This window comes from Trichoplusia ni, chromosome 24 (assembly GCF_003590095.1).
Source record: "Trichoplusia ni isolate ovarian cell line Hi5 chromosome 24, tn1, whole genome shotgun sequence".
Classification (NCBI taxonomy): Eukaryota; Metazoa; Arthropoda; class Insecta; order Lepidoptera; family Noctuidae; genus Trichoplusia; species Trichoplusia ni.
In genome coordinates, this window is record NC_039501.1 from 2,550,413 (window position 1) to 2,568,672 (window position 18,260).

The following is an 18,260-nucleotide window of genomic DNA, read 5'->3' on the forward strand; positions in this document are numbered from 1 at the left end:
TAACAGAATGGACTCTGTGTTCTTTATGAATCTATCAACATCATCGCACCACATAAGTCACACATTTAATACCTACATTATTTCGGAAATCTAACTGTTAAGTTTTAATCCCCTTTTTAGACTTTTACACATCATAGAACTTTGTATCTTACAACAATGTCATAGTAAAGCATTGTTATACGTTATACCGGTGCTAGTGACACTCCAATGAACAGCTTAGCTTAATCGAGCTGTGCTTGAGCGGTCATACGAGCTAATCTTAGTTTCCTGTTAACTATTACAAGGCCTATTTGGTATCAAGAACGTTAATATCCGTAGAAGATGGTGGAAGGCCGTGATAGGAATACCAATAACTTGTTATTATTCAATGAAACTTACTTTCATTTATAAAACATTCGTTAAATCTCTATTATTGAGAAATACGGCTTTGGATAAATTTAGTTTCACAAAGCTTGCAAGAAACGTCTTTTGTACGTTTACCAAGTTATAAGGTAACATAAATTGCGTAAAGAAAAACTGCAGTCATGAATAACTCTTTGATCTATTAAATATTTGATTCAGTTTCTATAGATAAATTTCCATTGCCACGAAAAATAACTTAGAAAACTAGTTCGTTCCCTGCAAATGTAATAAATCTGTGGCTTTGCGATATCTTATATCGCTTATAATAAAACTAGTTATGAACGTTTACTATTAATCATCTTCATCGTGACGTAAATAGGGACATAAAACATAAATAAAATAATACGATCCTGTGCGGAGAAGATAGGTTCCAGTGGGTAGAGTGCTTTTTGTAACAGCGCCATCTAGTAAAGCTTCGAAAAACTAAGAGAATATTTCTAAAGAAAGTGAATCCTTATATTGATAGATGGCGTTGATGACTTGAAAAGCAGGTCTATTCGAAACTCGATGGAATGATTATTCAATGTTACAAATAAGTATTAGCCTATATAATTTATAGGCTGATACTTTACTTGTAGTTATATACTTTGCTTGTACTTACTGATAGTTGTAGTAGTACTTTACTTTTGAAGTCATTGCATACAAATTATAACAGTAAGTATACCTACTTAATCACTAAATTGTGATGGTCCTTGATAATGCATTGGCACCTTAAATAAACTTGATTCTATTCCCACCTCGGAAATATTGCACAAACTCATGTCACATCTACAGTCCAATCTAATATATAAAATTCCCGTGTCACGATGTTAGTTACCGTACTCCTCTGAAACGGCTTTACCAATTTTTACCAAATTTTATATGCGTATTCAGTAAGTCTGAGAATCGGCTACTATGTATTTTTACCCTAAGTGATAAGGGTTGTCCACCTTTAATATTTTGTCTCCACTGTGAACATCGACTGTTAGGCGGTACGTAGTTCGCCGGGACGGCTAGTATTATTATAAAAAAGAGTATTGTAACATAACTTGATATGAAAAAAAAACTTTAAAATGTCCGTAAAATCTATTTATTATTTATGTAAGTGTATCTTCTGCACGTATGTATTCTCCGACGTCGGCTTGGTGGAAGACAATAGTGGCTAGGGGGTCTGCGTGTCTACACTCAGCTGTTGTCCGTGCTGCTACTCCAAAACCTATGGGAATGTCTGACATTGTGCAGATTACCACTCCATGGTGTTTTGGTGTATTGTCTGTAATGCGGCTTAGACCTGAAAAAGAAAAATGTTTTTTGAAATAAGGTTCTAAAGTCAACAGCAAAAGGGGTTATCTTCTAAAGTAGATAAGTTAATTTGCTCCCAACACGTTCTGAATATAAAAATTACTGTACAGTGCTTATGCTAAGGCTTATTGCCAGCACAAAATAAATAAGTAAGTTTTAACACCCCAGCAAAGATGGCAGAGCACAGATTAAATATACGAGTGTCAGTGTAACTTTGAATATCCTATTTTCAGGTACTAAAAAAAGGTAAACAATCTTAGTGTTTATTTATTAACTTACACAAATAAACATGAAATAAATTATTATAGTGGTATATTTGATTTGGTAATTTGTATTGTCATATACATTACAAAAGTTTTGTGTGTTTTATTTATAAACTTAGTTTTAGTGCTCAAATACACACCAGAATTGTTAACCTTTATGTAGTACCTAAACTAATAAGAACATAGGTTTGTATGAATACATATAAAAGTAATACATATTGAAACAATTTGAGCTTATTACTAATAATGGTGAAATAATTACCACAAAATTTCATAAAGCAATATCTTACCACTCTTAATAATATGATGTCCATATAAAAACTGTTGTTCAGATGACGGCTTCACCCAAACCTTGTAGGGCGCGTAAGGTGCTATATACGACAACGCAGTGATATGTAGCCTGAATTTATTCGTCTTTGTGAACTTTCCAAAGCATGTTCCCGCAGATATTAAGTGATCTGGCTTTACTGTTTGAGCTAAATGTAGGATACGCTCAGATATGTAATAAACACGGTCCTTCTTTTCTCTAAAGCAGTATGTGCCGTCAGGCCGGTCAATCAATTGTTTCACATTCACTCCAATACTGAAATATTAAATACAGGTTTTAGTTCAAATGTTACTAATTTTTAAGGTATATGAGGTCTTTAAATACTTATGGACTTAAGTCTTAAGAGCTTTAATTCAAAATAAAATAGGTTATGATAACGATACTTAAAAACAAACAGGGTTTCATACCACGCCGATTGAAAGTTCACTAGTAGTTGATTGATATCCTGTTTTATGTATGAGCCTGACAAAAGTTATAAGTAATACTTACTATTTTGTTAGTTTTTCAAATAAAATTCGCGTCCTTTCTTCTGACAAAACCTTCATTTTTAATTCTATCTATTTCTTAACAATAATAAAAACACGTGCGTCCACCAGTTTCACAAATGACAGTGACAAATGTCACAATTATTCAGGTTACTCGTTCGGAAACGAAGTGTTGATGAACGTCCACCCTAATAAATATTTTACAATTGAAACATTTGTATATAAATTGAAGAAAAAAAACAGCTTTAGTTTAGTTTTTGTCTTGTTTAAAAGAAAAATAGTCTAACTTTTCCACAGCTGCAGCCCAAGCATACGGCAAGTTACTTTTTCTTACTTTATTTCATATTTCTAAACGAAAAAGAATTGTCATGAATGAATAATCTGAGATCACTCAGGACAAAATCTTAGTCTGGTTCATTCAAGGAAATCATTCACTAGTGGTCGTAGTGAAAGGAGGTAAGTTTATTTTACGAATTCTTAAAACGTTACTCATTTTTACGTTGTTTAATATATTATGAATCACTTATAACTTCGGGAACTTTACATTTACGATAATTCAAGTAATTGTGTGTTAAGTAAAGAGCGGCTTTATGTCAATTATAAACTAAACACCATCTGTTTTTGTTTGATGTCCCTGAAGTAAACAAGTGAACTATGAATGTCTAACAGTTGGCACGTGACGACAACAATAACTTTATAAAACTTAATTAACATGTTAATTATTTCTGCACTAAAAATTTAAATTCCTACTTGTAAGTATTTGTTTTTAATAAGATAAAAATTATCGTTATCCTGCTATAGTGATGCTTATTAGCACTGTTAAAATCTTATCGCATGCACTAAATTTATTGCCGGTATTTTTTTATCTAGATATTTATTTAGATGTACTTTTGAAAACGTACACGCTGTGCAATTAATTCTTGATAAAATCTTTTGTCTGTGTGTCGCCTCCGACAATTAGGATACATTGGTTTCCGAAAACTGTTGACAAGTTCTTTTTTTTTGCACATATTACTATAACTTTCTTTTTCTTTATATCAAATGTGGTTATGCGTGAGTTAATATGTGAATGGGTATGTTCCACCTGTACTTACTAACAAAATAATTATATTACAGATGCATATTGTTTATTTTATAACAAATATACTATCTGTTTGAGACCATCTAAACTTGACCTAGACTAAAACCTCATTGTAGACAGCAATTTGGCAAACTGTACAGTAATAAAGGACTTCGTTCACGCTTGTTCACAAACTCGGTTGATTAGTCGTTTCCCGCCCTTTTTTCATCTGGGGAGTACTCGTTTGTGTGTGTATAAACAAATGTCGTTAACTGTCAATCAACCGAGTACCAACTGTACCTCAATTCGAATGCGCGGATAGCCAAGTGGCTAAAAACATCACACCAAACCCACCTTGCGCGACGTGTCCCATGTTCGATTATCTTATAAGACAAGCATTTTTGTGATCCAAGAATTCTTGTCTCAAGTCAGGATTAAATTCCCTAGGGCATAAAACTTTTTATTAACTTGATTGAAAAAAAGGGAAGAAGGAGAAAAAAATAAAGAAAACTGTTCTCCGACGGGAGTTAGCCTAATGATTAGGAAACTGGTCAACAGCGTGTCTTCGTAACGTGAATAATGCATGTGAGTTATGTATATGGCTTCATTTGCATGTGCAAACTATTGAGTTAATTTCCGACGTTATTCACTATTTGTCGGCATAACAATTGATTATCTGTGCAATAATTTTTGTTCCCAGTTATCAACATTTTAAAAGTCAGCTTCTTACCGATTGCACATGTATAACAAAGCAATGGTGAAGATATGGACCGCTTTCTCTGCTTCTCCCCAAACGTGTTGTCACCACGGTTGCCCATTGCGTAAAGACGATTTCAAATTGCAATATTTGAAATCTAAGTTTCCTCATGAGGTTTTCCTTCACCGTCTTCCAACAAATACATGTAAATAAATCATATTGATAGTTTTCCTGCTTTGGGCATCGAACTTCACCAAAGCATAAATAGCGTACAGTTCTACTTACCTGGGTGAAATCTGTCGGTTATGACACTCATTATCATCCATCATTTGATTCTATTCCTATTTCTACTGCTTGACATAGAGCTCTCTTCCAACAAGTCTTTTGATCCAAAGCTTTCTTTGACCTACCTTAATCTTCAACTAAAACTGCTACACCATGCCTTGGCCAATAAGTAGCCAATTATAATTATTATATTTTGAAAGGCAGTCAATGTTTCACTACAATTTAAAATAATACTTCATCACAATTAACTTGGTAATGAAAATATTTGTCACTCAACAATATGTCATCTTTTAATTCTGCAATATTTATAAATAAACCATGTCACACAGCGATTCAATACAGGAAATAATGGAATTCCCTTAATAGCATACTGTCTAAATGTAGTTTTCTTTTCCTCGTCATAATGAATAAAATTGTAGTTAAATAAATAATTGTGTTGTTTGAAATTATCGTAACCACCTCTTTCATTCAAATATTAGGAACTCCTTCTTGCTTGGTATATCCAATTTAAAACTAATATTTTATACTTTAAGACTATATTAAAGTAGACTTGTATAAATAGTGACTGAAATTTTAAAGTAATAATGAAATACCGATACCACAAGACGGAACTTACAAATAGGATATTTTCATCTACATAATAGAGTAAAGCACCCGTACACCAACTGGTAGATTTTTAATACCAAAAACGAACACAAAATAATATTCAAACCATTATCCGTGAAGTCACTGAAGGCACGGAGTAGTGACGTTCATTCATAATGGAATCGACAGATAGTCATAGTGTAGGTAATCATTTATCGATAAAAGAAACGACACTGACTTGGTGAATCAGAGGCGAGAGGTGATGAACCAATGACGCGTTCAGATTATAATGCAAGGCACGTCTGTCCACTAAGCTAAAAACACATAGATTATAACTAGCTGTTGCCCGCGACTTCGTTCGCGTGGGTAGAAGATATAAGTTATGATTTATACCTGCGCTGTTTTTTCACATTTTCCATTGTACCTATCTTCGCTCCTATTAGTCGCAGCGTGATGGCTTATAGCCTAAAGCCTTCCTCGATTAATGGTCTTTTCAACACAAAAAGAATTTTTCAATTTGGACCAGTAGTTCCTGAGATTAGCGCGTTCAAACAAACAAACAAACAAACAAACAAACTCTTCAGCTTTATATATTAGTATAGAGTATAGATACTAATTAAGTTCTAGTAAATGCCTTAAACAATCATGACGTCATTTGTCGTTTCTCCTACGATTGGTTGCATTTTACGGCAAATCTGTGGGCTCAACAACAAGGCCTCTACTTTATAGGACATCATTTTCCCCTGACAATCTGCAAGTGTAGTATGTGTAAGTGTCGGTAATATGGTTAGGTACCTCTTGGGATCAAGATCGGCATTTGTTACTATCAACTCGAATGAAAATGAAGAAGTAAGTAAATTGGTCAGCGTTAGGTGACCACTGTTAAAAATATGGTAGGTCTTAATGAAATGCAATGTTCAACTATTATTAAGTTCATTTCGACGATGATAAGAGTCAATAAATTGTCCAAATTTCCCAAAAGACCCTGACCTGAAGGACGAATTACTCGCTAACCTAAATAATTTCGTCACACGGGACCAATTTGCTGACTTTTGTTTACAAACATATTTTAACAAATACTTTGAAAGGCATCTATGATTGGTATAAGGCAGTTTTCTAGCTGTAGATGTCCTATCCCATATTTAGAATTCAATATTTATATTGAGTAACTATCGTTCGCTTCAAACCTCATTCAACAACAATTTCAACCTAAAGCTGGGTAAAAGGCCTCTTTTCTCCTTTCCTCTCCCATCGATCCTGTGCTTCTCATACAGATTTTATTTTTTAATTACCTACCCATTAGCATTTTTTCCGCGTGACAAAAAAAAAGCTCAATCCTAAATCAATACTTTTTATTACAAGTTCGATAATTGATACTTACTTTCAGCAGTGTATTCGAAAGTCCTCAGTCCGCGCTTGTTTCATATTTCCAATCCAAATGACACAAGACCTAAACAAACTCCCTATAGAGTCATAAACCGAAGGCCAAAGTTTTACCAACATTAATTAAAGCGAACGTACCCTTAGCAAGGAGGTCGCGATGACGCCATGACAGGGAGCGGCTTAATTCAGTTCTGTAGGCACCTTGTAAACACACCTCGCTGTGAAAACTATAAACTAATTAGATTTTTTGTGGACTATACTTTAATTGAAGTTGATCCAGCGAACTTCGTTCTGGCGGACTGATTGGTGAACCTCAAGTAGATAATCTCAACCATCCCGAACGCCTCCCAAACGCGTACAAAAATAACAAGACGGTCCAGCCGTTTAGGAGAAATTCAGTGACAAAGACACGTACATCATAATTACGTGTATGGTTAAATAATCTTTTCAAACCTGTCATCGCCACTTACACGTCACAAATTTAAAAACTTTACATTATTATATGATCCCTGTCTGCTGTCTAGAATTACGATAAAAGTAATTAATTACTAAAATCACTGCTATTTGACGTTGCAATCGTAAGTTACCAACTGATGCTGTTAAAGAAACGATTTTATGTCAAATGCAAAAAATATTTGTATTTATTTTATTTTTACTTCATATTGTAAAGCTGTGAGAAAGTATATTTTATTGTACTAACAATTTTACAGTACAATAAATTTATATTTAAATGGATACTCAAATATTTTATTATAATAATATCAAGGTTTATAAACATTGCATATAAATATTTAAAGCGCGAAGAAAATAAATATACCTAGTGAACATTTAGCGCTCGATAACTCGAGGAAGTAACTTATTGTTAACAAACAAAAACCTTCAAGTAAACATGCACAATATACTTTTCTTATACCTACACTGCATTGTATTCAAAATCAAAAGTTTTTATTTCAAATAGGCCGCTTTCCAGGCACTTTTAAAACGGTACAATAATTACTTTAGTTGCACTGTTCCAAAGTATCATTCTAATGGAGAAGAACCGGGAAGAAACTCGGGAACCGGGAAAATTTTATGGGCTCTAATATCAGCCGTTTCATTATTGCATTAAATGAGAAAGAGTCCAAGAAATCGGTTTTGCCAATCCGAAGTACTTACTGAAGACACAAATATAAGAAACGAAACGAATTGAAAAACTTCCCCTAAAGTAGATAGGTATTTGTTGTCAATAAATATTGTGGATTTTAAAGAAAAGTCTTGTCACAAAAAAAATGATTAATTTGATCCTATAACTGAAGAATCATCATTAGGTACTTGCTAAGGCACTCTACTAAAAAAGAAAATAACGAACGAAACCGATTAATTTTAGAATTTACTGCTTATAAATTATATTTAAGTAAGTGAATCATCTGTATACCAGATTCCCTTATTTAGATACCCAATAAACCGTAGCGTTCTCCGAACATTAACTGTTACTGCCATAAAACTTCCGAATTAGTTGACTCAACATTAAATTAATATCATTATTTTGTTTAGCCTCTGACGTTTTGGTCATTGTTTCAGTAACTGAGAGAGACAGAGCTTTACAAATGTTGACTTCTCTTTTCAATGTTGAACAGTCATGTGAAACTTCATCTACTAAAGAGGTCATTGAAATAATCTTTTTCTAGCTCTCCTATTCAGGTACACTCTGTCGTCCGTCCGTCAGTTTGTCACCAGTCATGTCCTGTCGCATGAACCTTGATAGCTAGACAGTTAAAATTTTCTCTGGTTCGCTAAAGCAAAAAAAAATGAAAATAAAACACGTCACTTACAGTCATTACCTTGAAGGATAATCATTTTTTGTTGCAAATGTGTTTTACTTGAGCCTATTTGTACGGAGGCCTCAGAATCGCGAATTTAATTGAAATTTGACGAACTTTTTATTTTCTTGTTTAAAATAATACTAAATTTCTCTGTGTGCAATTATCCATGGCATACTAACATACCTACTTTTATTTACTTTAGATCTTGTCACCTAATTAAAATGTTTGCACACCACGCCCCAGCTTTTCACGCAAGGACTCGACCTAAATTTTGTACGCACCTTACCTCAAAAACACTATCTGAAGTTCACTGCTATCGTGTTTAAAACCTACATAAATTCGTCATTAGGGATGGGCATTTATTTGTCTACACTTTACAGCCAGTTGTTCAAAATCCTTAAAATGTTTATTACCACTGAAAAAATACTTTGAAAAAAAAACTTCTATTTATTTTGAACGTAAGTAGGTAAGACTTGTAGAAGAGAATACAAAATAGTGCTGACGTAAAGTAAAGGTATTGGAGTTACAGAAGTTACGAGTCCGCGCAGTACACGAGTTGAGGCAGTATCATTGTTCCATAACTACTGGTAATACGTCAAAAAGTGGTGGTAGATATTCTAGAAAATCTGAACACGATTTATTATTTAAATCGATTTTCGCATTAAGATATTTAATCCATGTGTCGTGGATTTTCCCATAATCATAAGTCACATGCATAAAAACAACAAAAACACCCGGACTCGAACAGATAAGAATACCTAAGTGCTTGCCCGACGCGGGAATGACACTTGGTTTGCTTGGAGTGCTCAATTGGTTTGGCGTGGTGATCTTTACCACTCGACTATTAGTACCTACAGTTGATATTGAATTTCTAGGTTCCGAAATTCTTTCACCAAGCTATGGATAGCAGCTCTTGAGATGATTTTAATCCAAACATCTGTTGATATGAGCGATGTATAATCGTATACCAACATTCAATTGATAATGTTATTCAGTACCTTCTTAGACTTCCAATATAATACTTAAATTATAAAATCACTTACATTTTTTTTGTTTGTTGTATTGTGACGTAATGATTGTAATTATGGGTCACGATACACAAAATACCGCAAGGTCATTCCGTCTTATTCACACGTTTAGTAAAATTACTAGACAATACGCCGGCGATCTCAAACCATTTATATGCCTTTGTTAAATTTTACGGTCACGTTATTGTTAAAAACAATTGGTAGAATGAATAAGACGGAATTGTAAACGAGCAACGGTTTTGAAAAGATGATTATTTCGATTAGGTACTTAACACCAAATCGTAACCACTGTCAATGTTACTACTGCAGTAAACATACAATAATATTAAAAAGACAATGCAGATAGACTCAGATCAAAAAAATCTAGATTTACGTCATAAACGAGATAAAAGTCACGGCTTTCTTGCAATAACTAGATAAGGATGTTTTATTGCATCTTCAAGCGTTATAAATACTAAAACTGATAGACTTTAACTGTCTATAGAATATATAAACTGTTTTGCACAATATAATGTGAGCATCCTATCTCAGATACCTTTGGACAAGGAAGCACAAAACTAAACGAAACTTTCTTTGTTACAGATTTACTTTCGAATAAACAAACACCACTCGTGTTTCAGCCGCGGTGAGGTGAACACGTTATTTTCGGAACTCCAAATCAGTGCGAGTTTAAGTGTAAAGGGAAAGGTTGAGTGAAAAATGTCGTTGTTAAATTACTACCCGAAGAATTTGAAGGCGAATGGCTGGGGTTGGCATCGTCCTGCCACTGCCGCTGCTGCAGTCAAGGGCTTCCTGAAAGGGGAGCGTGGAGAAGGGACTGAACCCTTAATTGATGATGTTGGGTCGAGGAGCCTGTACCCAGCGCTACCTACGGAGGAAGATAGCATGTTTAGTACGAACATGAGGCTGTATCCTGCCCTGCCAGCTGAAGAATATGAGAGTGGTGCTGTAGAGGAAGTGATAGAAGAAGCTTGTGCTGCCGTCAACGTGAACGCAGTTGTAAGTACTTGCATCAGTTCTATCTGTATTTATTGGTTTTCTCGAGGATAATGACGCTGTAAAATCTATATTTGGGTTTACAATTTCGAGGAATGATATTGTAGCGATTGAGTGTTATACTTACATAGTTTCTACATTTGTTGTAACTTATAGGTTTATATAGCCATATATCCGTCGTTCAAACCGTCTGGCTTTTATCTATGTCTAAATAAATAATTATTGCTCCTCTTTTTAGCATAGTTTGAGCTTTTTAATATACGCCAAGTCATCTTAACTGTTTCGAATGAATCTATGTGGGCATTTTCTTTGTCAAATATGAAAGTGACCATTCAATTTTAATAATCTTGGTGACCAAGCGGTTTTATGTACGAATTTGTATGCAAAAAGGTGCAGGTTCGATCCCCAATACAAGCAAGTACCAATGTGGCTTTTTCAAAGTTTATTTACTTTCTTAATTATTTTAAGACACCTCTGACAAACGATGAAGGAAAACATTGTGAGTAAACCTGGATTCCAAAAATTGTATTCTAAAATCACCAACCCGCAGTGAGCCACCTTACTGATCACCACCGTGGTGATCATTGCTCACACCTTCCTTATACGGGAAGAGGCCTGTGCCCAGCAGTGGGGTATCTATAGTCGAGTATTATTATTCTTAATATATAGTTTCCTGTTGGCAAGGGCTTCGGTTTTGTGAGTATCTCGTAAAATTATTTCTATTCGAGATCTTCACACGTGCAAATGACAGAGACATCGTGTTATCTGTAGGATGAACTGCCACATGTATTCCCTTGTTGATTTATTGTCTTGAATGATCACAGATCATCGAACTCTTTGATTATTTTTATTGAATTCTGTTAAGCAGTATATTAGCAGTTTTATTTTTTAATGTAAGCCAAGAGACCCACTGCAGGGTGAAATCTTTCCAACTCCTTCAATTGTCTCGGTCTATGGCTAACAGAAGCCAGCTTTGCTTGAGCTCTCCTTCTCAGCCTGCCGCTAGGTATCTTCTTAGCAGTAAAAAAAATACAATGGAAATTTTGAAACCTCAAGCGGACACATCACAACGAAAAAAAACGTTGTGTCCTCGTGGCAGGCCGAAAAGGAGATGGCGGGACAATCTCGATGTTTCGCCGAGCTGGCCCCTATTAGCTATAGACCGAGATTGTTGAAAGGAGGCAAGGGAGTCCTTTGCCTTGTGGGACTCTAACGGCTAATAATGAACAATAAATAATTGCTACCAACGGTTAATAGCATGCTGTTAATAGAATTTAAAAAAAATACAATGCATATTTTTGAACCTCAGGCGGACACAATGGATAGTTTTGAACTCTCGGTCAGTGACCTCTCTAGCTTAGTTAGCAAAGAGAACTTTTGTGCCAGGAATCGCAGATTCAAGTCCAGGCAGAGATTTTTTGAATTGCGTAATTTAAAATTCATCATAAATTTATTAATATTAATATTTACAATGTTTAACAGACCGCAAGGAAAGCTCCGGTAAGTACAGAATGTAAAAAGGAATTGTTTTTTTTAAGCTTTTTTTTTGTGCATCGCAAGGAACCACAAATTTCAAAATACTAAGCGGGTTTCAAAAATTATATGGCTTGACGTCAGCAGCTTTCGAAGTTTGATTTGATTTTTTTTTTTCGTTTTTTTTTTCACTTTTTCTTTTGCGTGACTTTGCTGAAACACTTTAATACAACAAGTATCATAAAATACCAATTGCTTTCGTTTGAATATCACCTTTTGTTTATCAATGAATTTGGTAAACCGACACTTTATAGGGCCGTACAGAAAGGCTAAAATCTCCGCAGTCTGTCCATCTATATCTCATGAACAGTGATAACTAGACAGTTAAAATTTTCACAGATCATGTATTTCCGTTAACGCTGTAATAAAAAAAATATTATAATAAACATGATATCACCGACGGATCGTAAATTTGATGGGTGACTATTTTTCTTTGCGTATTTGCTTTTCTTCAGCCTATTTTTATTGGTTTCCGTATCATGCTGACTTGAACTTGACCGGTTTTAAACAACCTTCAAAAACAGGGTTTTCTACTTCTTTAAGCTTTTTCTAATGTCTTCTTTTGATTTGCACAAAAATCATGACCGACCTTTTTTTGTTTTGGTTCAAGGCAAAAGGTTTTCGACCCCTGTACTCTGAATCTGCACTTTGTCCGTAGGTCATTGCACTATCCTTTTTAAATCGGGTTTGGTGCAGATTATAAATAAACTCTGGATGTTTTTTTTTGTTTGATTTGGACATTTTATCAGCGCTAATGGAATGACAATCTGGCCATCTGGTCGCCCAGCTGTTTGTGTAATAAAATAAAATAGTACTGGCTTGATAGAAAATGAAAAAAGCAAGTGAATAAAAAAAAGTTTTTTTTTATAATTGCTCATTCTACGGTACTACGTAAAACCTCTCTTCTATATGCCTCCACCGATGCTCTTACGTCATGGAATAAAAAAGCAAAATACAAATGTTTTATTCAGCCCATGCATTCCCGTATCATACACGTCAGAACTCTTACCATGACCATTTAATGTATTATTAATATGGGTGTGGAAAAGAGATGCCGCTCTACACCGTGTATTGCGCTGTCCCTCTTCCACAACTGCATTTTGTTCTAAGAGATTGTGGTAGGAAGGCAGACCGGTAATGTTTAGACGTTTACAATTGATGAAGTTTATTCAACGAATGGAAATCAATCCAATACAACGTACAATGAAATTAGTATTTGACGTCATTCAGTAAAAACCCTAGATCTGTTGAAAATCGTTACCGGTGCCAAATTAACTTTTGTACTGAAAAAATAGATTTCCTTATTGATTTCGGTAAGCCTAGTGGTATAACCGTCGGGTTGCCAAGTTAAAGGTCTTGAATTCGATTGCGGTTAATATTTTGTGTTTATTCTAAATTAACCTCACCGCTTCCGTTTTCTAATCTCTCTCGGGGCCCCGATTCTGCTATTTACAAAATAGCAATAGTGTCTAAATTAAATACTATTCATATTCTCTTAAGCTTATTGCTTACGTCGAACTGGTATCTTGCCGGCCAAAATCAGTAAGGACATTACCAAAGTTAAAACCTTCTTTAATAGACCAAGTTAAGTTAGTAACAAATGCCTTTGCCTTTCCTTTGATAAAGCCTGATTCATACAGTACTTAGTAGCATACTAGTTCTATGACTGGACTAATTAGCGTCAACTCAGTAAACATCACACGTAGAACAATTCGCGTATCAAATGTTTAATCATTCTTGATTGCACAGGAACAAATAATAACACTAATTACTACTTACGAAGTCTCATGACCGTGCATTCACAAATTATGGTACGATCCTTGCGGATTCTACTTTATTGCTAAATTGCTAAGGTTGATTTTTGCTAATTTATGTGACTATTAAAGGTATCCATGGTAATGTAAGCGTTGACTATGTGCTCGTATATTCGCATATCCCGAACGAAATGGAAATGACGTTCTAAAATGTCTATTTGTCTCTACATTTTTTTTTGACAATGACAAGGACGTCGAAACATCCAAGGGATCCATTTTGCTTTGCGTCGTTCGTTCAGTTAGTTTCCTAGCATCACCAATTAACAAAAGAGACAACGCACTACACTGCGCATAACGCCGTCTTGCTCCCACGAGAGCTACGTCATAGTACTATGCACTTTGATATCATGAACAAACAATACTATAAAATCAGTCATTACAACCTCTGACTAACAGGGCTTTACGCTAATATTTAAATTATCTGAATCATCTGCGAGACTGTGACGTATCTGATTAAGCGCCGAAGATCTGTACACGATTTGATAAGCTCCCACGCGAGTTTAGTCATTTAAAATTTATTAAGTGAGACTGTTTTTGGTTGCAAAAAACCTATTTTTGCACTCCAAGTGTTGATGTTACACATTTGGTAGGAAACTTCGTGTTATTACCTCTTTTCCTCAATTACTCAACAGTTTTGATGAGATTGTTTTACCTTGTGTAGGACAACAAAGGTTAGTGTGATTTTAATGTATTTTTATAGCCATTCTTTGTCAAGTTTAAGGAAATTGCTCTATGTGGAATGTATTGAGGAACAGAGCACAATAAAGAGTGTGAAAACTTTTGATGTACAACTACACCCGAGAAGGCATCACAAACTTTTAACATTTAAATATTACAGTGGGTAAATAACGTTCTTTGTCCTCAAGAACTTACAAATCGATCTGTGCATCTAACACACTCAATATATTCTAATTAAAACTTTAAGTTTTAATGTTTTTAATACGAGATCAGAGTAACCGTGACTATTTAGAATATAGGTACTCCTGGTAGTTAATCCCACGCGCTGGCCACTAATTTAAATAAACTCTGTTTAGTTTTGCGTAAACATCTGGTAAACACGCGAAATAATTATGTAGACGTACGTTCTGACCTTTGCGGTTTGTCTGTTATATATTTTTAATACAAAAAGAAAACAGGACAAAATGTCCGCCTTTATCTAAAAGAAATATGCATTCATAATACATATGATATTTAGATATTGGCTATTGTAGTATCTACAATAGGTAACAATTTATTCTATTTACCGAAAATAAGTGACGTTGTTTTTTTTCGTTTTCTTTCTGTTAAAACCGCCGTGTTCGACCTCCATATATTTATAGTGGTTTTATGGTCGTTGACATCGCTCTTCCAAACCTGCAATAATATTATTTTAAGACTATTGTAATACTTTAGGACTATTTGTTTCTCATCCATTTGATGGTTAAATATAAACTACACTTGAGGAAACACACTTTAATGAAATCATATCTTTCCAAACGTCGTTTTAAGGAGAGCTTGATCATTAGTATATTATTATGAGTCAATTTTATAATTTTCGTACCAATTCCTTCAATGAACTCGCTTATCATACAATCTTAGTGGGTCTACGACCATGGCCTGACATTGACATTATTTGAAACGCAGAAACCACACTATATTGGACTCATTCTCTCTCTCACGCACGAAGGTCAATCGGTCACTTTCGCACGAGGTCAACAACCTGTATGAATAAAATATATGTAAATATAATATTTTGATGTTTCTTAAACATTAATTTGTAGAGGAAGTACAAATACATATAAAAGACTAGCTGTTGCCCTCGAATTCGTCCGCGTGGTTAGAAGATATAAGTTATGATTTATACCTGCCCTATTTTTTCCACATTTTCCATTGTATCTTCGCTCCTATTAGTCGCAGCGTGATGGTATATAGCCTATAACCTTCCTCGATGAATGGTCTATTCATAACAAAAAAGAAAAAAAGATTTTTTCAATTTGAACCAGTAGTTCCTGAGATTAGCGTGTTCAAACGAACAAACAAACTCTTCAGCTTTATATATTAGTATAGATTTATGTACGTTTGAGAAAAACAAAAAAGCGACGGCGCAAAAAGCACGATCATTAGAGATACAATAGTATCAAATGTAGGCACAGTACCTATAGTATATACATATGTAACTTTTTCAGTAATCCATCCATACTTTTCCTTATTTTGTACCAGATGGTTCATTATTACCGAACAGCAAATCTGATGACAAACCAGTTTTAAAAAACAAGTGAACTTTAAATTTACGGCAAGTTGTAATAATTATTACGATACGTTTTTATGCCATGGTCGCATGATATAATATGTGTAATATGTGGGTGTGTGACGTAAGAATAAAATAATTTTAGTGAGTTTTTAAGTTTCCCATAAAACAAAAAATATTTCATCCAGCCTAAATATATTGGGTTCGGCTATTAATATTACCCGTATATTATTATTTGACGGGCCTGTTGGTCTAGTGGTTAGTCGCCCTGACTGCTATACCGGAGGTCGTGGGTTCGATTCCCGCCCAGGACTAATATTGTGTGATGAGCATGATCATTTGTTCTGGTGTCTGGGTGTAATTTATCTATAATATGTATGTATTTAGAAATATATAAGTAAGTTTATCAGTTGTCTGGTTACCATAACACAAGTTCTGCTTAGCTTGGGATCAGATAACCGTGTGTGAGTTGTCCCATGATATTATATTATATTATATTACCTAGTCTCCGACGCAGGTCGATGTGCGAATCTCGTTATCTTTAAGGCAGTAGCTTGGCGACTTATGTACATATACTGTCTTATATCAGAGAAACCTGATGTAAAAGGATCTACTGCTCTCCATCTCCAAGACACCTCATCTCAAAAGGATTTACTTCTAGTTTACGAGCTGTCTTCGTAGACAACTAGACAGTACATTTATGTATGTTTATCTTCAGTTCAGACTTTCCCCGCTTGAAAAACCCTTCTCTATTTTGCTGTTAAACAGGAATAGTTTAGTGAAGTGTATACACGGTGATTTTTTAGTCGTCTTACAAAAGCAGCCCAGTTCATGTATCCGACGTAAAATACCCCTAGGCGCGATTATTATTTTTTTATCATCAACTAAGATAATAAGTACGAAGAAAATTAAACAAGAGAAATCTGAATTATACTCTTAAAAATGATAAAATTGCCGCCGCCGTCGTCATAAGAAATAAAAAAACGAGAAAATTTTGCCTCCCTCTAAATTTTGTCGTCCTTCCTCCTCAACCCAGTAACCTGGGCAACACGATACCCCTTAGTTAGACTGGTTGTCAGACTTTCAAACTTCGGACTACCTATAACGACTGTCAAATATATGTGAATAACAGCCGGGACCCACAATTTAACATGCCTTCCGAAACACAAAGGGGCCCGTTATGACATGTGACCTGTGATCGATTCGCTATTCCAGGAGAATTCATTTATGGAATGTGAATATGTATATGTGTATTAAATTATTGTCTCCATTGTAGCACCACACTGAGCTGCTTTTCCCCTTCTTCGAACTTGTCTTGGTCTTTTTTCGGCGAATCGCGAATAAGGCATTAACTTTTTCGGGCTAACCAGATGGAATGCATCATTATCTATATTATAATCATTTACTGTTGCCTGCTTGAGACATGAGGTTGAAGCAGTTGGTGGAGGTGGAGAGTTTGCTAAATGATTTACGGCGGTGTAGCCATTTAAGCATCAGGAAATGACAACATTACTGTTTTTGGAACTGTACTATAAAAAAATAGTTAATGTTGAATGCAATCTCAATACAAACTGAATAACAACTCAGCGGATAAGATCGGGTACCTACCCCGTCTTGCCCCACATAAGTGTCCCATCTTTCCCAAACTGGACTTAAAAGTTGTATTGAATTTTTAGAGGTTATAAATCAAAAGAAACCGGCATGAATTAATGAGTTTACAATAGTAAAATAAATACAAATTAACAAAAAAAATATGTCACACATTATGTTTATCATACATTATAACAGTCATGCACTTTATATGCTTCAATAATTAGATAAAACCACTTCAAATTTTAAAAATGTACTTACCATGAAGAATCGTGCGCTCCTTCGAACAAACTTTTTGCGACTCTAAAAAGTACTGATAAATACGACTAGATGGCGTCAAAATAACTTTTCAATTAATACTGTATTATATATTTTTGGAGGGTCCCCATCTTACCTCGCTACCCCGTCTTACCCCACCTTCCCATAAGTAGTAGTTTTAATTGTTTCGTTTTCTACTGTTGTACCTATCCCAACTGTCTTTCATTATACCCAAAGGTTGAC

The 18,260-nt window shown here is 34.7% G+C and overlaps 1 protein-coding gene and 1 long non-coding RNA gene across 2 annotated transcripts; one reads left to right on the plus strand and one right to left on the minus strand.

The window, feature by feature from the left end:
- Nucleotides 1-1,448: 1,448 nt before the first annotated feature.
- LOC113505173 (60S ribosome subunit biogenesis protein NIP7 homolog) lies at nucleotides 1,449-2,888 on the minus strand. The gene is made up of 3 exons (XM_026887755.1): nucleotides 2,764-2,888; nucleotides 2,237-2,529; nucleotides 1,449-1,672 (listed from the first exon to the last, which is right to left on the minus strand). Exons 1-3 carry the CDS (start codon nucleotides 2,817-2,819, stop codon nucleotides 1,479-1,481), a joined length of 543 nt encoding a protein of 180 aa, XP_026743556.1. The 5' UTR covers nucleotides 2,820-2,888; the 3' UTR covers nucleotides 1,449-1,478.
- A 255-nt stretch (nucleotides 2,889-3,143) lies between these two features.
- On the plus strand, nucleotides 3,144-10,285 carry LOC113505164. Its single transcript, XR_003401607.1, has 2 exons — nucleotides 3,144-3,215; nucleotides 10,182-10,285. It is a non-coding gene; the product is annotated as an uncharacterized LOC113505164 (long non-coding RNA).
- Nucleotides 10,286-18,260: the final 7,975 nt, after the last annotated feature.